Source organism: Cydia pomonella, chromosome 7 (assembly GCF_033807575.1).
Source record: "Cydia pomonella isolate Wapato2018A chromosome 7, ilCydPomo1, whole genome shotgun sequence".
NCBI lineage: Eukaryota > Metazoa > Arthropoda > Insecta > Lepidoptera > Tortricidae > Cydia > Cydia pomonella.
This window is the reverse complement of record NC_084709.1, coordinates 17,175,518-17,203,024: the sequence shown is the minus strand read 5'-3', so window position 1 is coordinate 17,203,024 and position 27,507 is coordinate 17,175,518. Positions and strand designations below refer to the sequence as shown.

The following is a 27,507-nucleotide window of genomic DNA, read 5'->3' as shown; positions in this document are numbered from 1 at the left end:
AGTGATGAGCGCAAATTCCATGCAAATTTATAAATGAAAAAAATGAAAATGAAAATATTTAATTCAGACACCAAGTATCCATATTTTTGTCTACAAGACTGTGTTAGTAAAATAACAATAAAAATCTTAAAAATAAAGTTAACATTAATGTTAGTGGAACACATAATGCTCATTGGATCTAACATGCATTGTCATCCAGTGAGTTATATGAGGGCTATCCACCCTTTCCGCAATCACCCTCAGGAGAGTGTTGGTGCTGCCCCGCACGCGGTCCCACAGGGACGCCACCCTCTTACGCAGCACTGCGTGGAAACCGTCTGTGCTCCACTCAGCGAACATTGCTGACGCGCTGCAGCGCCAGGGCAGCCCCAATAAACCCCTGAAAGCGTTGTTGTACTGGACACGCAGAGCACTAAAGGTTTTTTGGGTGTAGTTGCTCCACAGGTTGCACGTGTACAGGTTTTGGCAGTAGGTTTTAAATAATGTAATTTTTACCTCACGGGAACAGCGAGCAAACCTGCGTGACAACATGTTACCCCTAACCGATAGTGCTCTGCGTTCCCTCTCCAGGTCCTCATTATCTTTTAGAGTGTCTGTGACCCAATGGCCCAAATATTTAAATTTTGTAACTGTCTGAAGAGGAGAACCGTCTAGGTTAATAGGTGGTATAGAATACGTTTTAGTACCAGACTTAAAGACTAAGATCTCACTCTTCTTGACATTATATTTGAGCCCGTGGGCCACAGAGTATCTCTCACATATACCCAGCAAGACTTTTAATGCGTTTATTGAGGGGCTCAGCACTCTCAGCAGCACCATATCGTCGGCATAGCTAATATTATTAACAAAACTGCCGTCCACTCTTTTCATTTTCAACAAAGCTCACAACTTTTATAATGGTCTAAAAAATATATATCGAATCTCCCTAGGTTGATGTATACAGGCTGTTTAGTCACCTGCAATAATTTACGGAGTGAATATATAGGTCATATTGAGCAACATTTAGTATGAGACCACTCACGAAATTGCGAAAAAAAAATACTCTCCCATAGAAAATGTCAAGGTCAGACAGCCAACATGTATGAAACAGACATTTTTTTTCGCGATATTAAATTATTGCAGGTGACTAAACATCCTGTCTTAACCACAACTAGAATAGTCTCTAAACCAGTGTGGAACTCCTCTACCCTGACTAGAAGAACTAAAGTAAGGATCTTCAATTCAAATGTAAAAGCCGTGTACGGGTGCGAAACCTGGTTTGTTCGCAAACATCTGACAACAAAACTCCAAGTGTTTGTGAACAAATGCTACGGCAAATCCTACGCATCTTTTGGCCAAACGCTCACTTATGGAGAATTACCGGACAAGCACCCGTACACAAGGAGATCCAAACGCGCATTGGACTGGGCATATCCTCAGGAAGCCTGACACCAACCTATCCAAAGTCCAAAGTAGCCCTGACCCGGAAGATGCCCAGAAAACGGAAACATATGCATAGTCGCCCTAAATTTAGAGCAAGAGTTGGGTGTATTGGGGATGGGGTGGAAGGAGGTTACCCAAGCTGCCCAGGAGCGGAGTCAGTGAAAGAAAATGGTTCGAGCCCTACACCCCAACTGGGGGTAACAGGATGGAAAGAAGAAGAGTAGTCTCTAAATATAATCAATAGCAGTGGTTAGTTAATATACTTACTTAAATCAAATTGCGTAAAAATATAATTATTATTAATACTACTACTACTTAATGGCGCAGCGACCCAAAATGAGTCTTGGCCTCCGACACGAGTACACGCCAGTTGTCTCGATCCTGTGCCATCTCCCGCCAGTTCTTATTATTATTATTTCATAAATTCATATATGTATGTATGTTTATGTACGATTGTGGTTGTACTGTCACTTATACACCGTGTTTTTATTGAATTCCGTTAACTTCGGGGTATGGGTAAGTACGTTAAGGAAACTAAATGCCATAGTAAATTTCCAAACCGTTATCATGTACTTGGCGCAAAATTCACAAAACCTTTTAATTTCGGTTTCGTTCGTAATCCTGTTATTTTTAAACCGCTTTTTAGGAGAGCATTTCCATAACGTTCTTGTCAGATAAACTGGTTTGGTACAATGGAAACCGGTTCGTGCCTATGTCGGTGTCTTTGTACTCTTTGTTAACGCGGAACACCACCAGGCCGGCCGGCCGTCTCGTAGCTCGTCGATTAAACCGGATTATTTAGGTTACAATAAAGATCTTAATATGTTCGCATTCTTATGAAAGTTCGGATTAAAACCGAAATAACCATGGTGGTTGTCAAGGCTCGGAAACCGGTTAAATTTCCAAACCGTTATCACGTACTTGGCGCAAAACCTTTTTTATTTCGGTTTCGCTCGAAGAACAGGTTTTTATGAGAACATGTCTTGTCGAATTAACCGGTTTAGAGCAATAAAAACCGGTTTCTTCGTGTGTCGGTAACGGTATCTATGCTTACGTGGCACACCACCACGCCGGCCGGCCGTGTCGTCGAATAATCCGGTTTTTTAGGTTACAATAAAGTTCTTAAAACGTTCTTGTTCTTATAAAAGTTTTGGAGGAAAACCTAAATAAACCAGTTTTTACCGGTATTTTATAAACCGGTTCCGAGTCTTGGTGGTTGTAATGGGAATGCTATATTTTGTGTGGTCGGACAATGGTCGAATGTTTCTGCAGAGTTACCTAGGACTAGGAGGTTACAGTAGTTACCTTCCAGTAATTATGTTTTAATCAGGGCTCGGATATCGTTTTATTTTTGAAACCAGTTTTGATCATTCACCCAATTTGCGGTTACCGTATAAGTAACTGTTCTATTGAGATACCGGTTTAGTCCAAATTCGTTAGCCTTCCATTTCCGTGGAACGAAATTAACTGGTTAAATTGAAAATATCGAAGCGAGATAGAACTAGTAAGTACTGGCGACCACGAGGATCAGGCACCATCATGAGAAGTATACTTCTTTTTTGTTTTTTCTCAGAATCTATGAGTTTTATGTGAATATTGTGTATGGCGAAAAGGAAGCTTATTAAATTCCACACAAAAATTCATTCAATTCATTCATAGGACTTTTTTGTGTAGAATTTAATAAGCGTTAATGTTGTCTGCAACCATATTTTCCTAGATTTTGAGTAAAACGCGAATTTCTCCAGGATGGTACACATTTTCCAAGATGGCTGCGATTGCTCGAGGTCTCCAAATGTGAAAATGGTATGGACATGAATAAGGGGTCTTTTATTTACATACATACCAAATTTCAGGACTGTCCAAGAGATTTCGAGGTTTGTTCTATTCCGATTATGCTAATATTGGTACCTACCTATTTCAATACTGGTTCCGAGCCCTGGTTTTGATAGAGTTGTTTGGATCGCGACTCGCGAGGGAAATTTGTGTGGGCCCTGAAACATTAACATACTTGCCAACAACAAAATTATGGCTCTTAGTTGCTGGCAACTATCCTTGCCTATTTGATGAAGATGAAGCTATAAAACTACCTACTGCTTTCCTTCAGCACAATCAGGGGGCCTATCGCGAAAACCGAAATTCGCAAATGGGGAAGGCGGCTGAAAGCTAATTGTAGATGGCGCCACTACATGGAGTTTGAGACAACTCGACCAACTCGTAGTAAGTATGAGATTTATATTATAACTTAAAAAAAAAAAAAAATTATTTTATAAACCAATTTTTAATAAAACTTCATAATTAAACTCTCTGTATAAATATTAAACTTTGTATCTGAGGCCGAGAAACTGTCGGATAAAGTTTCAAAACCATTCAAATAAAAAGTTGTGTTTTGACAGGAGCATGTAGGATATTTACATGTACGTAATAATCGCCTGTTTAACGCAATAAAATGGATCCTCATGAAAAATATGGACGTCTGACTGTAACACAGTTAAAAGCACTTTTACTGGAACGCAAGGCATCCGTAAAAGGGAAAAAAAGACCTCATAGAAAGGTTAAGTATATTTGTCTATGTACTGTTTTCACTCGAAAATATTATGCTTAAAATATGAAGGAAAATGTACAATATGAACAAGTTAATATTTTACGACCAAAATAATAATATTAAATTGAATCCAGCATTAAATGTCGATTATGAGGCACCAACAGAATTCGCCTGTGATGTAAATTCTTACAGAGATATCAATGCAGATTCAAAGCTCCCACCTCTGATCATGCCTATCTAATATTAAAAACTATTTAGACCGGTACATAAATGTGACATTATCTATGAAAAGGGACCTTATTGTCGATAGCGCTTAGCTTACGCCGCACTGCGTAGCGCGCGCGGCGTTGTTTATAATATGGGAGCATCGTTGATAATGGCGTAAGCGCCACCGACAATAAGGTCCCTTTTCATAGATAATGTCACAAATATCTAATTAATTATCATCATCATCATCATCATCATATCAGCCTTTTATCGCCCACTGCTGAGCATAGGCCTCTCTTCTAGTACGCCACTTATCCCGGTCCCGAGCCAATCTCATCCAGAAGTGACCCCGCAGTCTTCCGAATGTCGTCCACCCAACGAGCCAACGGACGTCAGGCACTCCTTTCGTCTGAAAGCGGCCACCATTCCGTTAGCATTTTGGCCCACCTGCCATCACTCTGCCTGGCAACATGTCCCGCCCAGCTCCATTTTGATTTGGTAATGACGTGTCCGACGTCTTGCACCTTGGTGCGACGTCGGATCTCGACATTCCTCACTCGGTCTTGAAGTTTGATGCCGAGCATGGCGCGCTCCATGGCTCTCTGTGCCACTCGAATTTTATGCACAGTCTCCTTAGTGAGCGTCCATGTCTCGGCACCGTAGGTCATGGTGGGCAGGACACATTGGTTAAAGAGGCGAGTTTTCAGGTATTGTGAAATGTTAACGGGTTTGAGGATGTCCGCCAGTTTATTGAATGCCGCCCAACCCAGCTGGATCCTCCTGGAGATCTCCTTCCGTTGGTGTGTTTTGTCAAAAGATAGAATATGTCCAAGATACACGTATTGTTCGACCACCTCCAGTACTTCGTTCCCAACCATAATAGTTGAAATCGATTCACTAGAGATGTTCGTCATAACTTGGCCATATTCATCTTAAGACCAATCTTCAAAGAAGCATGGTAAAGGCTTTCAACCATGACTTGAAGCTCTTCCAGGGTCTCCGCGAACAATACAATGTCATCGGCAAATCTGAGATGCGACAAGAGGACACCATGGATATTGATACCAGTTCTGTCCCATGCAAGCGTTAATTATATTAATACAAAACTTATTTGATTGTGGTAACTCACATTTCCATTAACATTATGATAACTTATTTATTCAAAAAAAAAGGAGGGGCCAAACTAATGTCATGTCACAAACTCTAGTGGCGCCACCTAGTAGCAAAGTTTGGCAGCCGCCTTCCCTATTGCGGGGGCTATATCTTTCTCTTTTACTCTCACTAGGACCAAATTAGAGTGACAAAGAAAAATTCCCGCAATTGACGAATTTCGATTTTCGCGGTAGGCCCGGGTGACGGGATGATCAAATCGACCGATTTGATGAAAAATGAAATTGGCGTTAACAATATTTGAAATGTAAAAAATACTTTGTCTCTAATTGCGAAAAATGTTCAATGTTTGATATTTTAGATATAAAACATTTTTTTACATTTCAAATATTGTGAACGATGCGTTGATATTTGGTGAAACGGAAAAAATATTAGCTATTTCTTCGGGTCCGAAACCGGGTCTGCAATCAGGCCTGATAAAGTGTAGATGTAATTTGCACTTAAGGCCGGTTTTTGGGCATTGATTAAGTGGCAGTGTTGGCCGAAACGTTTATGCATAAACCATTATCTCGGACCTCGGACATCCTCGGACATATCTTAACCGAAAACCTGAAGGACGACAAAGACATCGAGCGAGAGAGAAGAGCCTTATCAGTAAGGTGCAACATGCTCGCGCGCAGGTTTGGCAGATGCTCTGACGAGGTCAAAGTGACCCTTTTTAGAGCATACTGTCAAAGCTTCTACACAGGGCAACTTTGGACCAACTTCACCAGGAAAGCAATTAACACCCTAAGGGTTCAATATAACGACGCCTTCAGAATCCTGATGAAGTTGCCAAGGTGGTGTAGTGCGTCGAGTATGTTTGCGGAAGCTCGTGTCCCCGATTTCTTTGCCGTAATTCGGTCTAGAGTGGCGTCCTTTTGGAGTAGGCTGCGCAGCTCTGAGAACTGTATCCTAGCCACGATTAGTGAAGATTTGCACAGTCCAATCTGTAGGTTTTGGCTGTCTCTGCATCAGGATGCGAACCGAAAGTAGTTATTTTATTTTATTTATTTTATTCGAAATTGTAATTACTTTACTTTTTACACTTTTGTGCCATTTTAAATTGTGAATTCTATGTATAACGTTATTTTATATGGGTGCTTGCCTGAAATAAAATCAATTTATTTTATTTTTTATTTTTATTTTATTATAAATTGAACCGTAAACTGTAACCGTCCGTTATGGTTTACGGTTTAATTTATACTGGTAAATTGCAATTAACGTTCGGCCAACACTGTTAGGTGGGTCCTGAATTTAGCATTTTTATTAGGTGGGTCAGAGAGGCCAGTCAACTTTGGGATCTAGCCAAATAACATAAGTAGGTATAATATGGTATTGAATCAAAGGTACTTAGGGAGGGACCTACCTAAAAAAGTTCCTTTGCCGAAATAAAACAAATATATACCTAATATGTAAGTATTACTTAAGCGCAATATGTGGCAAGGCAAGGAGGGCCTCATTGGATAAAATAATAAAAAAACCGGCTAAGTGCGAGTCGGACTCGCGCACCGAGGGTTCCGTACAAACCTGTAGGTATATATTATTATATGATGTAACAAAAAATTTATGGTTTTCGCAATTTTTCCTTTATCCGTGCTATAAGACGTTGCGTACCCTGTAGGTTTTGAACTTTTGATTCCCTTGCGAATTGCGATTGTCGAAAATTTGCGGCATAAACGGCTGTATCTTTTGATTGCGTGACTTTTCTAAGTAAGTTGATTTTTTCACAGCTCCAAGGGACAGTAGACCTGAGTATTTGATATTAATTCCAGCTTGATACCTCCACGCGTTCCTGAAAAAAAGGATCTTGACAGACAGACAGACGGACCGACGGACAACAAAGTGATCCTTTAAGGGTTCCGTTTTTTCCTTTCGAGGTACGGAGCTCTAAAAATAACAGGTCGAGCTGGAGGTGTGGTGTATAAACAACTATAAATAAAATAATGTGGAATTTACATAACGAATGGCATGATCTGGTGTATTTGCTTACCCGTTGACCTCGAACCTGCCCACCGAAGACGCAAACAAGTGATTATATCTTGCTTATCATTTTATATTGTATCTATTTGACAACCGTGCGGCAGTTTGTTCGCTGCTCTCGCCGTGAAACAATAGTAGTGAATTTAAAGTTTTTTTTTTGTTGCCGGCCGGCGAATTTCTTTGACATTTCGATTGTCACTGGACAGTTTGACGTAAGGGAGGGACGAAAGTAAACAAAAACAAAGTAGAGAAAAACAGCTGCATATCGGAAATTAAAATTATTACAAACTAACGAAAATTTAGAATGGCTCCCATGACTATTGTTCGTATATTTAGTTTGTCGAACACAAAACCTTTGTACTCTGTAAGTAAGGTAAGAGCCCTTTTGAATTATGTTTTAAATGCGTCTTAGTGTGTCCTCCTGTAGAATCTTCTAACAAGTTTGTTTACGTAGTTTTGTCTACTTATGTACGATGTTGCATAACATATTAAAAGTGATATTTTCAAATACAATAATTTCAGGTACTGTCGTGTGCAAATTACAGCAGGTCCAGCAAAAAGAGTAAAATCTACAGTGATGTCAACGAAGCCGTAAAAGACATTAAAGATGGCTCTAAACTTCTGGTCGGCGGTTTCGGGTTGTGCGGCATTCCAGAGAACCTTATTCAGGCCTTAAATAAACAAAAAGTCAGTGGTTTGACTGTTGTTTCCAACAATGCAGGTACCAACTTATCACCAACTTAATATTTAATTATATTAATTATATTGTATGTAATTGATAACCATTCTGTATAAATATGCATTGTCATGTAATCTGCAATGTAGGTATTTAAGATGAGCCTTTTTTCTTTCTGCTGGACCAATACTCAATGGACTGGACGTTTTTTGATGCTATAGTGAGTTTTCATTTTTTCATGAGAGAAAATAATACTAAAGTAAATCAACTATAGCTAACGAAGGTCAATGTTATAGGATTTATAGGGATGTTAATGTGAATTGTTATATCAAGTGAATTATTATCAAAACATTTTATTTAAGTACCTACTTAGTGCTAAGACACAATAAGATGGGTGTTAAAAGTTTAACCCTATTAAATACGTTGATTTTGTTTTACTGATGCCATTGTGGCTTAAGTCACAAAAAATATTTTTTTTAATTTTACAAAATTGTTTAGAACTTCTTCACATTATTATAGCATAGCAGTCATATACTTATGTAGATGTTTTTTTGCATTTAATGAAATTGTCGTTATATGTATTTGTTTTTTTTTGTAGGAGTGGAGAACTTTGGTTTGGGTGTATTGCTTAAGAGCAAACAAATCAAAAGGATGATTGCATCTTATGTTGGAGAAAATGCTGAATTTGAAAGGCAGTTCCTGACTGGAGAGTTGGAAGTAAGTTTGATTAAAATTCTCATTCTCATTTACAAACATCAAAATTCAAAATAGCCTCACATCACTATGTATTAAAAAGAATTGGAAAAGAGTCTAAAACATTCACTGCAAGTTATTCTAAGAATTGATCAACTTGAAAATACAAATTTTTAATTGCCTAATTTCAAAGTACAAATAATTAAATTGCTATCCTATTTTAGGTTGAGCTGACCCCGCAAGGTACCTTAGCCGAGAGGATCAGAGCAGGAGGGGCAGGTATTCCCGCTTTCTTCACCCCTACTGGCTATGGCACTCTTATTCAAGAGGGTGGTTCGCCTATCAAATACACCAAGGATGGCAAGGTATATGAAGTCCAGAAATAACTACAGTAAGGGTTTGGTAATCCTGTACCTGAAATTTCCCTTTTGCCAGAATATTGTATTAGAAATAAGTATTCAGTCATTTATTGCTATTGTTGTATTTAATTTACACTGTAACTGTGTTTTTCGTGTTTTTATTTCTATGTACAATAAAGTATATACATACATTAGAATAACAAACAGCTATGATTAAGACTTAAATAGCTACAATAGTTTAGTAATGTTTGTTATAATTAATCTTTATGCACATTATATATGGACTCGAATGGACTACTTACGTGGAATACTTACATTTGAATATGGAAAGGGAATTATATTTCTAGGGCGTAAATGAGATAGGCGGATCTTTTAGTGCTAGAAAGTGGTAATTAATTATATTTTGTTTAAATTTAGTTATCTCGAGTATGTATCAAGAGGTAAATGTGACTACCTATGTTGAGTTTATGGAAATGGGGTCGAGCTATCTGTTTGTTTTATGTTGGTTAGGATTCTTATGCATTTCTTTTGTAGGATTAACAGGTCGTGTATGTTAGAGCAGGTGGTGTGAAAATAAGCATAATACTCGCTGATACCTATTGTCACATCTTTATATAGTTTCATAAAGTCCATATGCTCGGTTAAACAAATCTTGCGGTTTGGAAACCATAACAAAATATACATATTTTTAGAAACTCGTGAATATTTACTGTAAGTATTTAAACTTTAGCCTTTTGTAAATTTGTACACATACAAATTTTTTATTAACGATTCCTTTTATTAGAAAGAGACTGCCTGACTTGTATTATAAATTATAAGCTTTCATGAAATAGGCTGGTACTACAAAGACCGTACATTAAAACAGGGATGATTCACCTTTCAGATCGACATCCCAAGCACCTCCCGCCTCGTCAAACAATTCAACGGCCATAACTACATAATGGAGGAAGCCATCGTCGGAGACTTTGCCCTCGTCAAAGCTTGGAAAGCGGACAGACACGGCAACTTGATCTTTAGGAAGAGCGCGCGGAACTTCAACCCGGCTATGTGCAGAGCAGCGAGGATCACCATAGCTGAAGTTGAGGAAATAGTTGATGAGCTCGACCCAGATTTTGTACATGTTCCGTCTATATTTGTACACAGGTCATTAATTATTTAGTCATCGTTATTAAGTTCTAGTTTTACTAGCGTGTGATTTAGTCTGTCATTTTGCCTCCTCCCATACTAGGGGTGAATTACACAAACTATGCTTACTTCTGGAAATGCTGAGGAAACAATATTTCACGACTTGGCTAACAAATTGGCAGTATATTCTCGAGCTTTACGTATTTGATTGGGGTAGCTGCCGTAGAAGGCAAAAACATTTCGCAAACGACATTCTTGTGCAATGCCCCAATATTAGGTCCAACTATTAATTACAGGGTTATCAAGGGTGAGAAGTATGAGAAGCGGATAGAGAGGAGGATTGTTCAGAAGACGGGAGAGCAAAAAGAGAAGAAACCGGCAGATCTGATGCGGGAGAGGATCATTAGAAGGGCCGCTTTGGAGTTTAAGGATGGCATGCATGCTAATCTTGGAATAGGTGAGTAAGTCAACAGCTGTATCTTTTGTAGTGTCTTAGGACAAAAACTTAAATTTGATTTTCTTTTTTTTAGTAAGTATAACTATATACCATCAATTAGGCAGGTTAGAAATCTCTTTAAGTGAGTTTGACTTGATGTTTGACGAGAAAAACCGTCAATTTTATGAAAATTTGGACCAGTTGTTGCAGATTTAAAAAAAAAACAAGACTATTGTAGTCTCCGTTAAACCTATTCGTGAAGATAGAAGTAAATTCACTGATATCTTTTTTTTAATTCTTAGGTATGCCAATGCTTGCTAGTAACTTCATTCCCAAGAACGTGAAAGTGCTGCTGCAATCAGAAAACGGTATACTTGGCCTAGGACCTGTTCCAACCGAGGACCAAGTGGATGCAGATCTCATCAATGCTGGAAAGGAAACTGTCACCATACTTCCAGGTAATTTTAAAGATTTTCTGCAATACTCCTTTTTCATAAAGCTAATTGTGAGAAAGAAGAGAATAAAAAAGTACAAAAGTTGTTGATTCAATCGATGGCATAATAGCAACGAGGCCGACAGGGTTAATCCTTTTCAGGTCGCACTAATCTAGAAGGTTTTCCCAAAAATAAATATACCGGGTGTTTATTTAGTCACCTGCAACAATTTACGGGGTAAATATAGAAAACGTCAAGGTCAGACAGCCAAAATGTATGAAACACCCATTTTTTTTACGCGATTTCGGGGTTGGTCCCATAGTAAAAGTTGCTCAGTATGACCTGTATATTCAGCTCGTAAATTAGTGCAGATGACTAAATAAACAACCTGTATTCCAAATTGCTAATTCATTTGAAAACAAAATATGATTTTGCTAAAGTCCAATCAATTTTGAACCTTAAATCGAGTTACTAAGGTTAATATTTTATTGACACTTGTGTGGTCGATAAATCTTAGGTAAACGTACTAGGCCAATAAATTCAGGGGTGGGTTCCTCTGTTCAGATTCAGTTCTGCGATCCAAGTGAACAGAATAAGAGCAATCAAATAATATCAAATAACCCACCTCGAGATCCTTGAATGGTTAAAGAAACATCTTATCTGTTTTTATGAGCCGGGTAAGAATCTGAATGATTTGCTAAGTTTTCATAACAATTTTCTAGGAGCATCGTTTTTCTCGTCCGATGACAGTTTCGCCATGATTCGCGGCGGCCACATCGACCTCACCGTGTTGGGCGCCATGGAAGTCTCACAGTACGGCGACTTGGCTAACTGGATGATTCCTGTAAGTTCTGTTGTCTATTTGGATTGTATATCGCCATAATTGACCTTTGCAGTGTTGGGAGCAATGTCAACTACGTAGATTTCGAGGTACGACAAGTTGGATGACTTTTGCAAGTTGTTGCCCAAGTCTTACGGGTATCTTCTAATTCAGACGGCAGGGTCGCCATGATGATTCGGCCACATCGACTTGACCAACTTGATGATGATGTAAATTATTTTACTCTAGTCTTATTTTCATACTTACATCTAGACAGCAGGGTCGCCATGATTCGTACATACGTGTTGGGCACGAGTTTTGAATCTGATAAAATTGAACGAGGACGTGGATTAAATAGAGTTAGAATTACAATTTCTCTGTATCTGTTACTTTATAATGTCAATGATTAATTAAAAATATGCGACTGGGTAAAATAACTAGATAATCACAGTTTTCTTAAGAGATATCGATCTCGTTGTTGGTTTAAAACCCCGTACTAAGTGTATTACGAGTACATACTTACCGGTTTTTGCTATGCTTTAATTGTAGGGTAAAATGGTGAAAGGAATGGGCGGAGCCATGGACCTGGTGTCGGCGCCGCGCACCAAGGTGGTGATCACGATGGAGCACTGCGCCAGGGGCGGCGGACACCGCATCCTGCCCCGCTGCGGTCTGCCGCTCACCGGCAAGAACTGCGTGAGCATGATCATCACTGAAAAGGTATGGAATTTTAAGTTTAGGGACACAAAAACATGGCCGTCGCTATACAACCCAAGTTAAGCTCTCATTGTAAAACAACATGCTGAAATAACGTGAAATTTGGCAATAATATTCAAGTATATATGTATACGTTTGTCTGGTATTCGTTTTCGTTGCTAGGAATTGTAATCCAAAGAAAATAGAGCTAGTAGAAGTTTGTTGAAAATGTCTACTCGGACTATTTTCTTTGTATTACAATTTTTAGCAACAAAACGAATATTTGCAGACGTTTCTGTTTAAGACACTTGTTGTTGAAACTTGTTAAGAAACGTCTGCGGTGGTACGGGCACATTCAAAGACGACCTCCTGAACATATGGTCAATGTAGCCTCAGCGATGCCTACGACGATGCGAGGAAGCGGGAGACCACCTGCCACTTGGTTGACGACGGTGGAGAAAAGCTTGAGAGAGCAAGGGATTAATGACGCACACCTGGCACTAAACCGTGCAGAATGGAAGAAGAGGACAGGGAGGGCCGACCCTAAGTAAATGGGATAAGGTCTGGGAAGAAGAAGTTTCTGTTTAAGACAAGATTAAATTAACATGTGGTGGACTGGTGGCGCATCGTTACTGGTGAATTTCCAATATGACTTAAAACTCCAGTAGCCGTTTAAAAAGTGTTGCACTCTTACGGTAGATGTCGCATATGGTGTAGACTCGGGTGTAGTCTTGGTAGCTCAGTTGGCAGAGCATGGGCTAATGGGCTGAGTTCGAGTCTCACCCGAGACAGTGTATTTTTCCACTTTTAATTTATTTTTAAATATATTCTCTCTTTAAAGTGTGGACCATGATAATACAATAAGTAACTGTAATTTTCAGGCGGTATTCGATGTGGACAAGGAGAAGGGCCTGACCCTGACCGAGCTGGCCGAAGGAGTGACGGTGGAAGACGTGGTCGTGGCCACGGGGTGCGAGTTCCAAGTCTCCAAGGACCTTAAGAAGATGGGAGATGTCTTGGAAACAGACTAAGAGAAACATGTATTCCTACGCCGGCGAGGGTTTTTACTTTAAAAAAGTTCCCGCCAGCAATGTTAACGGGTCAAACACGGTTTAGAAAAAAGTCACTTCTGTGGACAATACTATAAAAGTTAACGGCTCTGGTACATATATGTCCCTCAAGTACTGACAAAAAATATCCCGCCTGTAAGGTAGCAGCGTAAAAAATTTAAAAATTAGCTTTAGATTTTAGATTCCCTCAACTTTCCGATATCTACAGGGAAGACGCGAACAAGTTAAGCATAATATAAAATGTGTATGACCCTAACATCCGTCGTCTTAATAATGCATGCTATAAATCATGTTACTTGCACGAGAAAATAGTTAATCGCTAGTCTCTTTCTCGCCGCCGCCGGTACTTCTTAGTTAAGTAACTTTAAACTTATTCTTTTGAAAATCATACTCAAATTATGAGTCCCAATGGCTGGTATTTTGAGCGTAAATTAACCTGTAAAAAATAACTCACGAGTAAGTAAATGTATATTTTTGTTACAATTTATATTATACGTACTATATAATAATATTAATAATGTTTTAAGATTACACTGCCAATTTGTTGAAAAAAGTTAAGTTTGAGATCAATTTTATTCTATGCATGATTACCTAAGTGCTTGGAAATAATAATTTTATTATATTATGACATTGTTTTGTTTTTCTTATACCTATATATTACAATAACAGCGAATGAAAACGGAAGACCGTGACGAAAAATGAGGTTATACGTACCTAAGTGAGGGACAAATTACAGAATTTTACCAAAGGAAACAATGACGGATACAGAATGAGGTCAGTTAGTTCAGTAATAATAAACGAAAAAGTAATAAGATACACACTTAAGAGCCGGACCAATGTAACTCTGCATGGCATTTGCTATGACAAACTGTGGCGATGTCATCATTAATGTAATATTTCTATGAAAGTATTACTCCCAATTAGGGAATGCAATCTCGGTCTCGCGAGATCTCGAACGAATTTCTGAAGAGATTGCTCTTCGGCAGGAAATGTCGATTTTTGCAATCTTGGTCGAGATCTCCACTAATATATTCCAGAGCTTGAATTGCGTATGAATTACTTTGTTTTGAGTAATATTTTTGAGCTTAGATTCATGTTATTCAAGTAGTTCGGCCAGCATTAACTGACGATAGGAGCGCTGTGGGCCGCTTTGTGTTGAAGAATCGGGCGGAGCGTAGGTACTTACGCACACTTATTTTTATGATTTATGCTCCTATTTTTTTTGTAAGTTTCTGTTTTATGTTGCAGATATAATAGCAATTACCCTAAATAAGTAGTATATACTGAATACATAGGGATTTATTAAAATCAAAATAACTCATTTTTAATTAAGTACCTTATCAAAGCTCGATTTCATCGAAATTAATCTGGATCTCTGACGGTCGAGATCTCGAAACACCCAATCTCGATTCAGATTTTTCGCGAGCGATCTCGAATCGCTAATCTTGGTTCGAGATTACACTCCCTACTTTAATGACACGTCCTTACTTTGTTTTGATCTCGTATCGCCAATCGTGGTTTGAGATTACACTCCCTACTCCCAATGACATTCCCTCACTTTTTGTTCAAGTCGGTGCAAGGTGCAAAGCTAGCTTAGATGTACTCTAGTCATTGAGTTGGCTTAATGCACAGAGGTCACAGCGGCAGAGCTCTGACACGCTAGATTTATATTTAATATATTACCTACTCACGATGGGTCTACAGTAAAACAGACGTAATTTATTTGCGAAAAGTTGGAGTTTAGTGTACATTTACTAACGTCCCGGTACTACGTACGTCTAACATCTGCTTACGCAAAGTACTTGTGTACTTTGGCCACAATGCCAGGAAAGACAGTTATAACCTGGAAAAGTTGGTAATTACTGGTAAAATCGAAGGCGATAAGCCGAGACCCAGGAGCCCAATGAGGTGGACGGACCAAATTCGCTTGATGTGACGCTCCTCGCTGCCCTACATTCGGCGACAGACAAAAAGAGGTGGCGGCAAATTGTCAAAGAGAAGCTGTTCCCTAGAAGTGGCCACGACCCTCAGTGACGAGGAAACCGATGCAAAAAGGGACACTTACTAAAATACATTCTTGTATCATTCAATGTAAATAATATCTGATAGAAAGTATTGTTTTGGTATAAAACAAATTCTGATTGAGTCGTGTCATAGAAATAGGTTCGCGTCAAGACTTGAAGGTAATGAAGGTTCAATACAAAGAGTATATACCTACTTAATCACTACGGTTCAGAAGACGAGCAAAGCACTACCTACCTTTTCTTGAAGCGCTTCGTCGTTTTTTTTAACCCTCATTACTTGGGTTTGGATTGTACCAGATAAACAAAATTCTCGGGATATAATGTCAATAGTGGACTTATTAAGCATAAAAAATTTCAATTGCATAGCTCTCATACTTAAGATTTTATTCATATCTAAAAAAACACCGATTTCGTCACTGACTCGCTCACGATGATCATCAAAATCCTTAGGGTACTTCCTGAAGTCCTAGGAAGCTGAAATTTTGTTTGTAGGATAGTATTAGTACACAAACAACAAAAAAATCTAAAACTTGATATTTTTTGCCTGTAATTCTTGCAAAGGGGAGTGGAATTTTGTATGGGAAAACAATAACCGCTGAACCATTTTTTTTAAATTTTGTATGTACATAGTTTTTGTTATGGAGAAGGATATACAATAGTTTGGAACCCCAAAATCACCCCGTAAGGGTGAAATGGGGGCGGAAAATGGCGTTAGAATGGGGAATCAGTAAAAAAAGGAGATTGTAAATAAATGCCCCAAGATACGTAATAAATTAAGTAAATTTTATAATAGCTCTTTTACCTTCCGGGCTGTTCGGTTATGGAATGCTCTGCCAGTAGAATTAAGATTAGCTAAATCTCTCCCCATTTTCAAAAATCAGCTGAAACTATACTTTCTATCTCTACCTTAAGTTGCCATTTATATATTGTATATGTGTAAGTATACATATATATATATTGTATTATATTATATTGTATATTTATTAGTATATTAGGTATTGTTTTAATACTTATATAAGTAGTATGTGTGTTTGTATTTAATAGTCTCCATATTTAGCTCCTTGCACTACCTGTTGACTTTTGTATGAGTTCGAAATTTCCTGCTACCTAAAGGTTGTCTGGAAGAGATCGCTTTTTAGCGATAAGACCGCCTGTTGTTACCTGGTTCTATTTTCCTTTAAAATTCATTTGTAGTTTTACATGTATGTAAAATGTATAATTGTTGGTGCAATAAAGAATATTTACTTACTTACTTACGTACCTATTTCAGGATTTTTAACAGTAAATCACCCCCAACCCTTTAAATTCCGGGATGGAAGATTATCACAAGCGACTTCCCATTAAAAACATTTTCATGTAAAAAGTTATCAGATCTCTTGTAGAGCCAAGCTTCTAACTCTATAAGCCCTAACCCCTAACTTCACAAACTCTACTCCTTAGTCAAAATATGTGGTTTGGCCGTTTCGTTACTACAAGAAGTATTTTATAATAGCGAAATGGCCAAGCCATATATTTTGACTAAGTTTGTGAAGTTAGGGCTTGTAGAGTTAGCTCCACAAGAGATCTGAGGGCTTACCGCGAACCACGTTCGACGTGTTGCCTCCCTGTCACACTTACGTACGAATTAAAAAGTGCGACAGAGAGGTAACACGTCGAACGTGGTTCGCGGTAGGCCCTCTGATAACTTTGACAGTGCGAGCCTTATGGTCTCGCCTTAGCTACATTTTACATGACAATGTTTTTGATGGGATTCTTACTTTTGTGTATTTGCGTTTATTTCTGAATTAGAGCTCAAAAATAATAAGTCTTTAATCAATGAATCTGCCAAAACCACGATGACGAAACAAGGCCGTAGAAGGGCCGTTATCAAAAGAGGGCGTATAGAAAAGTATTATTTTAGTACCTATATGGGAGGTCTATGGTAATGTCAGGAGTTACAACTAATTCCTGTCAAAACGATATATTGTATTTTATAGAAATATGTGCGGAGGCAAGAAAAAAGCTGCCATTGCAGTAGAGAATGACAAACCTAACCACCCCGCTATAGTTTGGGGCGTTTGGTACTTATCGTTGGCGGCACTGGCGATGATCATTTGTACTTTGGCTTTATTTTTTTGTGAGTGTATAGATGACTTATTTTCAACCGACTACAAAAGGGGAATATAGAAAAACTGGAACAACCATGTACCTATAGGTTCATAAAAGGCGCGAAGCAGCAACACTTTCCTTAGCTACCTGATACATCATTCACTTATTGCCATTGTACAAAATGCGTAGCGGACGAACTACAAGCGACAGTCCAAATTTTGATTCTTAATATTTATTGTCATCGTATAAATCAACGAAGGTGTGCGCGGTGTTAGGGTAGGCAACGCGCATGTAATACATCTGGAGTTGCAGGGGTCCATAGGCTACGGTGACCGCTTACCATCAGGCGGGCCGTATGCTTGTTTGCTACCGAAGTAGTATAAAACTATCTATGTGTTTACTTCACGAATGTTTACTATACCTAAAGTAGAATGTGGACTACTATCAAAAATATGACCGCGTTTTATTGGTAGGTATCTAACTTTCTAAGTACCTACCTAATGTGATTCAATATTGGCAAAAGAGTATAACTGCACACAGTCAATGCGCCATAAGCATTCGTCACCCTGGAATACTTTTCCAAATAGAGATTTATCTCGTCAGTTTGCTTTCAAAAGCATCTGTTTGAGTCAAATTATTCTAAATATACTTATTATCATACTTATCCTCTTTTTGTTAAGTTATTACAGAATTTGTTAATTTACTTTTGACGCGTAGTCTAATCCGTTACTTTTGATGCCGACTGTATACATCCATGAATCTATCACGTATCACCAGCCGTAAAAATGCATGGCGACTTTATCAATGAATTCATTCATAACTTCTCCATGCAATTTTGCATCGCTGTACACACCACAGACACACAACCGCCAATACCCACTAGTGTGCCTTTGATTGCAGGTGTATCAATAATTGTGGAAACGCTTCAATTGGACTTACTTCTGTCGCTGTCACTGCTTACTGGGATCGTGATGTTGCCTACGAATTTCTACTTGCTCTACATGATATCTAAAGGGAGAAAAATAGAGTTCAGTACTTTTTTTACTTTCACATTTTACCTATTGTAGATTAGCCACTAGGTTATTTTCTCTTAATTTTAGTATAAGACGCATCTAGTTAGATACTAACAAGATGCGTTTCATAATTAACGTCACTTAAAGAGAAAAATACCGAATATTTAGACATCTATTGATATCTCTTAAAATAGGCATTCATGATACCTTTTCTAATGTTGTATTGGATTTAATATTCATCCCTTGAAGTCCCAGAATGGTCTTAGAATTTTCAAGTGAAGATTGGAAACGTACTCCGACTCAACAAATATCTTCGTTATTTGCCTCTGCACTCTTGCATTTTCGAGCGATAGAGAAGCACATAACGAAATGTAGATTGTAGCGTTTCGCGATAGGCTTTGTGTAAACAAAACAAACCGCCGTCAAAATTTCTCAAAAAACTGTTTTAGGCATAGTATGTATAAGTTACTCTATGGTTTACTCTAGTGCTTTACTCTGGCGGCAGAACAATGCAGTATTTAATATCCTTTATTCTTTAAGCAATATGAAAGAGGATAGGATCAATGGATAGGATACTCGTATAATATAACAATTTACTTCTGTTACAGTCCTTATTCAAGAGTTTTGTGTTGGGATCTATGGGTCTGCATGGCAACAATAATTATACTAAGCTTCATAGGTTCATGTCTTTGCTCGCACAAGATATATCACTGTAAAAATTGCATCAAAAAAGCCATTAGTAAAGCCATGGACAATTATAGGTATGACCCTAAATTGAAACAACTTATGGACGTTATTCAATGGGGAATCAAGTGTTGTGGGGTATGTAAGTTACCATGCCTAGATTTTATTTGAATACATTCACAAAAAAAGGAGAAATATTACTTGTATACAATACACATGTGTAGCGTTTACGTGTTTGACAATTCATTCATCACAAATCTTATGACTCTGTATGGCACCATCTACCATATACCATGTAGTTTAACCATTCAAAAAGGCTTACAACATTTTGCTTCATAATGTGTCTTCGTATTCCTTTATTTTATTTGTATTTTGGTATGTGTATGTATATCTTTGATTTGACACGCTGTAAAGACTCGAAATTACATTATAATCATTATAAAACTCATCAAGGTAGTATTTTGCCTAGCAAATATATATATATTAGAGGTTAATACAAATAAGTACAGCTAGTCCGGTAGCTAGCCTATATTTAAAATACTTAAGTATAATAAATATATAAATTATTAATTTCAGTGACATTTATCGAAATCGCGAATATTATTTTCAGCTTAACTCCTATACGGACTGGTTTAACAAAGACTGGTACGACTTCACACGCGACTATGAATGGGATCCCATTTCTGATACAAAACTACGTTCCAAGGGAGTGGCGCTTGTTACTGATAGCGTTCCTCTTAGGTAATCAAAACGGGAAAAAATCGGTTTAAATTGTACTCGTTGAAAAAATATATTCCCTGAGGAGGTTGTAGTTTCAATAGTAACTATTAGTTATAGACAGTTTGGCTAGTAGGTAAGTAGTCGTAGAAATATTTTAGATCGTGCTTTTGCGAATATATTGATTTCAGTTACACCGCAACTTACATCAATTTACGTTCCCAAGTACCTAAAATAAATAAGAAATAAGTACCTTTCTTCCGCTCTGATTTCTGATTTTCCCTTACTGTCCCGTTTGAGTTTCTTACATTGTACATATAACGTACAGCTAGGTTTAGACCAAGCTCACTCTGCAACGAATTTGATAGCACAGAGTGTGGACACTTCCACGCTTTAACATAAACGTCATAATTTTATAGATATTTGACGTTTATGGTAACACTTCCACGCTTTGTCTTATCAAATTTGCTGCTGAGTTATCTCGGTCTAACTCTACCTACAACTTCCCACCGATTCTAATTTGATACTCTTCCTACAGTCTCCACTTACTGCATATACCCTGCATGTATAACTGTAGGTACCTACAATGATGTCAATCATGTTCTAGTTGCTGTAAAACAGGATCGTGCATATCAAACTACTTGTCGGAGATGGGAACCTCGTCTATACATTTGTGTGGATGCGCTGAGCAACTCTATGAAACAGTCATGGCTGCGCTGGTTATTCAGTTGATTGGTTTTTCTTCCGTTTTTGTAGTTGAGGTAATGCGATGTTAATTGCCCTTCATCCAAAATTAATAAGCCTTTGCATAGCACGTCACCTTTCGTACGATTTTGAATTTGACTTGGCGTTAAAATGAAACTTGATTTTCCCAAACGAGCACAATACGACTAATACGAGTATGCATATGCAAATTCTAAAAGTACTATACATGATTCTCTAGCATGACTTGCATTGTTGCGCGCGATCCATAGGTACTTTGAACTCACGCTTGACATATATAAAGAGTCGCGCGCGACAACGCAAGTCATGTTACTTTCGTGGTAGATTCATACGATTACTTCCATCCCCGTAGTAGCTCACAATCACCTAACAGCTGAATACAGGATGTCCTTTTGCTAGCTTTTAGTTTTCATTCTGGCTGTATCCAAGGAGAACGAAACAAGCAAACACATCAAAAAAGGCAAAACTCGCGTGTACGACGTAAAGCATCTTCTCAGCGTGAACCCTAACTTTGACTGGAGTGGTTCGCTTGAATCGGCCTCGGACGATAGTGATGCTGAAGAATCGGGCTCACCCAAGAAAGCAGTGCGAAATATGCCAGATGAATCGGCGCCGGGACTTCCTTAATTATGTATATAACACTCGTATTTTAATAATATATGGCCATACATTTTATACCTACGTAATAATGTCAATTTGTTTTCTAAATACAATACATATGTTTAAAGAGTTTTTTTGTACGTTCTTGAATAGGGTTTTTTCCATCTACAAATCTTAGGGCAGAATTGTATCCCAATAAATTCTTTTGGATTACTTATAAGAACATGTTAAACTACTTTTAGGGGACATGTAATGACTGTATTTTTGTAGATATTGAATTTAAAATATCTTATGTCACACGTCAGAAAGAAGATTCTGATGACGTCACAACTCTCGAATTGGCACTGTTGACAGTTAGGCGATAAACAACAAACGACAAATGTCAGTTGACAGTTGGTATCTTCTAGTGCAGGGGTCACCAATTAGTTTCGCTCGGGGTCTGTTTTAAGAAATGAAATGACCATCGCGGTCCGCACAACATTTTATAGAAAAAATATTTATTAAACAAATGTAATTACAGAAATAACAAAGGTATTTTTTTACATATCAATGAGAAAAATGACATTTTTTGTTGCGGACTATCTGGACTATCTTAGCTAGTGACTTCGCCCGGCCGTTTTCAAATTGACGTCAACAAAGATAATGCGGGGGATACATTTTTATTTTAAATTACGTACTCTGTAGTGCAAAAGTTTCTGTGTTCTCGCGGTCCGCACAAAATGGGTCGGCGGTCCGGATGCGGACCGCGGTCCGCCATTTGGCGACCCCTGTTCTAGTGTGTTTATATTGTATGTCTATGGTGTGTGTATATAGTTATGTGTCAAACCGTAAACTGTGACGTCACACAATTTTCAAAGAGCGTTTTGGGCGCGAAAGCATCTCAAAATATATTTTGTTAATTTAACATATTTAAAGCCGTTTTTAGTATAAAGGTTGAATTTTAGGGCAACTTTTAGTTAATATAGAACGTAATACAAGCGTTTCAAAAAATTGGAGCAACCCTACATGGACGTAGAAGCACTAGACGTTAAAGAGATATCTTCATCGTCTTACTCTCATCACAAGTTTTATAATCGATTCGGTTAGTCTGCCTAGACAAATTTCGCTGGCAATTAATGTTAAAGTACCAATTTATAATATTGAAGAGAATTGCAAAATGCGCTCTCTTAAGGAGTAAAATATCTAAGTATTTATTTGTTTCTGCCCGCAACATCGTGTGCGTGGAATGGTAATGATATTTATGTTGATTAATAATAACTATCCTAAAGTGACAATTACATCCACACTTTATCAGGCCTGATATCAGGGGGCCTACCGCGAAAACCGAAATTCGCAAATTGCGGGGATCTTTCTCTTTTACTCTCACTAAGACGTAATAAGAGTGACAGAGAAAAATGCCCGCAATTGACGAATTTCGATTTTCCCGGTAGCCGCCCAGACCCGATTTCGGGTCCGAAAAAGAGTATTTTTCCGTTTCGCCAAATATCAGCACATCGTTTACAATATTTTAAATGTAAAAAAGCGTAAAAAAAATGGTTCATTTGCAAAAATATCAAGTCTCTAATTGCCAAAAATGTTCAATATTTTAATGTTAAGTATTTTTTACATTTCAAATATTGTTAACGATGTGCTGATATTCCGTGAAACGAAAACGATTATCAGGCCCGAAATCGGGAAGTGTGGATGTAATTGGCGCTTACCTCCTTCCCCGTAGCTACATACCAAATTTCTCGAAATCGGTTTAAGCCTGGACTGGTAACAAACAGACTGGCTTAAAGAACTCGCCATAATTGTATAAAAAGATAAAACTAATCTGTCAGTGTCACTATTTTAGGTTATATCTAGTTTACAAGTTTGCATTTCGTCTACCTTGATTGGATTTATTTGTCATACAAATAAGGTATATTCGTTATTGCATTATGTTACTGTAGTAATGAAAGCTTGTAAAAAAAAAACAAAAAACATGAGTAGCCAAATGATATTAATTTTGTTTTAACACAGATGATTCCTTACGCTTTCATTTTATTCACAGGCTGCTATGGTATTTCTCACTGTTACAAACTTAATTCGGGTCCGAGGCCCAGATGAATTCTGGCGAAAAAGAAGGATTTTTAGACTAGCTGCTCATTACATCGGTCGTCGAAGAAACTGTTACTCGGTCGCCGTGCGTAATGTACACCGAGCGCTAGCATACGCCACTAAGGCCCGAGAGCTGAAGAAGCAGGATATGAAGGACTTGTGGAACACGAGGATCACTGCTGCGTGTGAGCAGCACAATATTACACAGTTTCAGCTCAAAGAGGGTCTCGACCGTGCCAACATTATGTTAGACCGCAAGTCACTCTCTAATTTGGCCTCATGGGAACCACGAACCTTTGAATCGCTAGCTGCTGTGGCTAAGGAGAAGTTGCGTCTTGACGGATTTGTGGATACGGTTGACAAAAAATACCCAACTGGTATCAACCTAAACCTGAAGGATGTCATGTTAGAGCAATGGTTGAAAGAAAAAAAGTGAATTGTTTATATGTATTTAATCTAAATTCTATTTATAAGTGGTTCATTAGGAAATAAACAATTAGGTTAACTCTTATGTTTTATTTACATTACTAAGTCTCATTTAAACCTTTCTTTAATTGTTTAGTTAGTTCATTTTGTTTCTCAAGCATGTATATGTTTTCTATTTTTCTCCGTTGTTGTCGCTCAACATCCTTCAGTACACCTTCATGCATTTTTTCCCTGTAAAATCAGAAAAGCAAATAATGATAACATACATAGTATTTTTATCTTAGTTGTATTCCCATCTATGCCGGCCCCACATGACCATCACATGACCATCGTTGCCGCCATACAAGAGGTGGGACCAGATGGGAATTGTTATGTAGTGCCTATTTCATGTAGGGAGTTAATAATGTGGTGTTTATTCATTTGACCCCACCTGGCACAGAAGGGAATAGGTGCATCCTTATAAATCATTACTATCTGTCCCCACCTCATGTATGACGGCAGTCACATGTGGCAGGGACAAATAGGAATATACCAACAATATTGTTCCTAAAAAGGGTGTGGACATCACACACCCTTTTTAGGAACTCTACAAATGTGAGCTGTCAATTATTTGATAAGTTTTAGCTCATCAGATTGCACCAATTTATTTTTCTTGACTAATTTTTATATTTATTGTTACTGTTAGTACAATAGTAGTAGGATGATGATGATGGGTGAAGTAAGAACATTGTGAAATCTCTCTCTCTCTCTCTTTAGCCCTTATTAAGGGTAGAGACCCTTTGGGTGTAGGTCTCCTTCATTTTGTGCCACTCGTCATGGTTCTGTGCGACCTGGAGCCACTTCTTTCCCGCAGTCCTTTTGATGTCATCATCCCAATACATCTGGGGTTTACTTTCAGGATGTTCCTCCCATTATGAAATACATATTATTATTATTCCCTTTATTTCATTTTTTCTCTTACGTTAGGTTTTTTACAATATGTATATAAAAGTAAAATAAAAAACACTTCCAAAACAATACAAAAGATACAAACACATTATAAAAAACCTAAACTAGGGTGCCGCCAGCAGCGGGACAAGGCCCAAGCTGATGGTGGTCAGGGCCGCAGAGGAACCGGCGGACTATCCGCGCCGTGTCCAAGATCACCGCCTTCTGCATCTGACCCTTGATTATTATTATTATTATTGATTTGTATGTCTTTCCATATCTCGGGACCATGGGATCCCGGACCTTTGGGAGGCATGCGTGGGGCCGAAGCCAACAGCGCAGAGGCCCTTTTAGACAAGTTTGATGTTATGTAATACACCAGCTAGAACCCATTCACGGGTACAAATAGATACCCGTAAATCGGTCTCAGCTGGTGTAGGGGCTATTGTAAATAAAGTGGAGAAGAGGGCGGTTATCGTGTAGAAGTTTAGCTGGTCAAAAGATGTCCGGACACCTGCCATAACAATGCTTAAATACGTTATCGAGGCAGGTGGTGACTTGCCGCTGACTAGATGGGCCCCTGAAACTGCCGTAAAGACGACCAGGAGCAACAGCGGTGTGAGCGGCTCAGGGGTGTCGAGACGTGTGCGGCTTTCTACCCAGCGGCTAATAACAGCCACTGTGCCAACTCGCGTCTTATGCACCTTTCACTTCCACCCCCGGAGCATATAGCTCTAACGATTCCTCTCTGGAGGGCAAACAAAGACAAGCCAGAGCTGAGAGTCCTGCGGGTCCCCTTGGGGTCCACTCCGACCGATGAAGATACGCCGGAGACAGAGACCCTGACCAACTCTCGGAAGCACTCGGGTCCGTGGGGTCGTTACTCCCCAACAGCTCGCCACAAGCTGCCCTGCGGGCTTATTATTATTATTATGTAATTATAGGTGAGCAGTTATTTAGCTGATGAGCCTATGTCACACAGTGTCCAGTATTATAGAGTTCAAGGTTTGTAATATCACTTGTCATCACATTCCTATCACTAAGTAACATCAGTATAACTTATTCAGGGCTGGATTTAGGGGAGGGCAATCGGGGCTACTACCCCGGGCCTCCACAAAAGAGGGGCCCCCACAATAGAGAATGCAGAAAATTTACCATTTTATTTGGAAAAAATTTGTGGCCAGGGGGCCTCCACTCCTTTATTGCCCGAGGCCTCCAGACCTCTAAATCCGGCATTGAACTTATTGTTTAAAAGCCAGTTGTCCAATCTGTTTGTGAACACATTGACTGAAAGAGCAGTCTCAACACTATCCAGTAAATGGTTTTAAGCCGCCACAACATGGTTGGACAAAGAATGATATGAAGCTTTAGTAGTAGTGGGAGTGCAAACAATTCTTAGGCTGTGATCTCGGGTCTCGCGGCTGATCGTTCTCTCATTGATTATATTGTGAATGTCAGGGAGGTTGTGGGTAACAATCTTAAAACACTTTATAAGGTCTCCTCTCGCTCTCCTGGCTTTGAGTGCAGGCAGCTTCCGTACCTTTAGCGTTTCTTTATAAGGTAGGAGTTTCAGCTTAAATGGAATCTTGGTGGCTCTTTGCTGAACACTTGCTTGCTTGGTCTTTGACAAAATAAGGATTCAGGAAAGCATATTCAAGCAAAGCGCGGACATATGATATGATTTATAAATTTTGATAAAAACTTCACCAGTTATACATTGAAAAGAGCGTTTTATACAAAAACGAATTTGCCTTTTTGATTATGTGCTTACCCCACTTCAGGTTATTTGTAACGTATATATATTTTACCTGTCCGATTGTTGCTTTATGTGAACATAGCTCACTATGCCCAACGATATTGCGCACGAAAGCCCCAGGACTAGTTTCGAGCTAGTGGAAGACATTGTTTGGGTTTTCTTTATTCAATATACTTAACACTAATTATATCGGTTTCATAGCTGTTAGAACGAAATTTAGGTTTCTTTAACTGTTAAGTTTTTTAATATTATCTAATGAATGCGAAAAAATAAAATATAAGGAATTTAAGGAAATTAAATACTTTTTGGCATATTTATATATTTTAAATGACACTTGACATTAACTGACATTGCCAGTTGCCAGTTTAAAATAGGTACTTTTTGGCTTGGCATTAGGGTGCATTGGGGCCAACTTCCGAGCAAAGGGTCTTTTCCGTTCCACGAAATATTAGCAAAACGTCTAACAATATTTGAAATGTAAAATAGTTCAAGTACAAAAATACTAGTCATTGAATATTTTTGGCAATTGGAGATATTTTTTACATGTCAAATATTGTTAACGAAAACGGAAAACGACCCTTGTTCGGGCCCGGCATCGGATCCGTCCGGAAGGATGCATGTAATAAGCCCTATAAACCATGGATCGAACAGAGATGGTAGGATCCTATAGCTGTGCTATATGCGTGCGCCCGTGAGGGACAGACACACGCAATGCGACAAAATTAAAAACACGTTTTAATTTTCCTGACAACGTACCAAAAACAACCTACGTAATTTAGTCGCGTTATTTGTTGCCCATTATAAACCATATTAAAATGTACGGTGCGGAATAAAAAAAATGAGACCTTGAAAAGGACA

General features: G+C 38.5%; 5 protein-coding genes and 1 long non-coding RNA gene across 7 annotated transcripts in view; 3 read left to right on the top strand and 3 right to left on the bottom strand.

Annotated features, from left to right (window-relative positions):
* Window positions 1–150: 150 nt before the first annotated feature.
* On the bottom strand, window positions 151–870 carry LOC133519505 (uncharacterized). Its single transcript, XM_061853511.1, has one exon. The coding sequence runs from the start codon at window positions 868–870 to the stop codon at window positions 151–153; it is 720 nt and encodes a 239-aa protein (XP_061709495.1).
* Window positions 871–7,359: 6,489 nt separating this feature from the next.
* Window positions 7,360–14,242, top strand: LOC133520009 (succinyl-CoA:3-ketoacid coenzyme A transferase 1, mitochondrial-like). Its single transcript, XM_061854249.1, has 10 exons — window positions 7,360–7,676; window positions 7,826–8,024; window positions 8,578–8,696; window positions 8,897–9,037; window positions 9,915–10,174; window positions 10,453–10,613; window positions 10,895–11,050; window positions 11,749–11,870; window positions 12,396–12,566; window positions 13,424–14,242. The coding sequence occupies exons 1-10, from the start codon at window positions 7,608–7,610 to the stop codon at window positions 13,571–13,573; spliced, it is 1,548 nt and encodes a 515-aa protein (XP_061710233.1). The 5' UTR covers window positions 7,360–7,607; the 3' UTR covers window positions 13,574–14,242.
* Window positions 14,243–18,642: 4,400 nt separating this feature from the next.
* On the top strand, window positions 18,643–21,611 carry LOC133520003 (photoreceptor outer segment membrane glycoprotein 2-like). 2 transcript variants are annotated; one of them, XM_061854241.1, is made up of 5 exons: window positions 18,643–18,751; window positions 19,346–19,559; window positions 20,032–20,162; window positions 20,746–20,899; window positions 21,268–21,611. In XM_061854241.1, exons 1-5 carry the CDS (start codon window positions 18,696–18,698, stop codon window positions 21,343–21,345), a joined length of 633 nt encoding a protein of 210 aa, XP_061710225.1. In that variant the 5' UTR covers window positions 18,643–18,695; the 3' UTR covers window positions 21,346–21,611. The 2 variants fall into 2 exon arrangements, with proteins under 2 accessions (XP_061710225.1, XP_061710224.1); XM_061854240.1 differs by having other exon boundaries at window positions 21,261–21,611.
* Window positions 21,612–21,941: 330 nt separating this feature from the next.
* LOC133520008 (uncharacterized) overlaps window positions 21,942–27,507 on the bottom strand; it is a 42,575-nt gene continuing 37,009 nt past the window's right edge. The window contains exon 2 of the long non-coding RNA XR_009799691.1: window positions 21,942–22,228. This is a non-coding gene — a long non-coding RNA (uncharacterized LOC133520008). The remainder of the gene's footprint in view (window positions 22,229–27,507) is intronic.
* Window positions 23,053–24,045, top strand: LOC133520006 (large ribosomal subunit protein bL20m-like). Its single transcript, XM_061854247.1, has 2 exons — window positions 23,053–23,361; window positions 23,494–24,045. Exon 2 carries the CDS (start codon window positions 23,500–23,502, stop codon window positions 23,974–23,976), a length of 477 nt encoding a protein of 158 aa, XP_061710231.1. The 5' UTR covers window positions 23,053–23,361; window positions 23,494–23,499; the 3' UTR covers window positions 23,977–24,045.
* On the bottom strand, window positions 23,978–26,994 carry LOC133520007 (protein PET117 homolog, mitochondrial-like). Its single transcript, XM_061854248.1, has 2 exons — window positions 26,702–26,994; window positions 23,978–24,197 (listed from the first exon to the last, which is right to left on the bottom strand). The coding sequence occupies exons 1-2, from the start codon at window positions 26,794–26,796 to the stop codon at window positions 24,068–24,070; spliced, it is 225 nt and encodes a 74-aa protein (XP_061710232.1). The 5' UTR covers window positions 26,797–26,994; the 3' UTR covers window positions 23,978–24,067.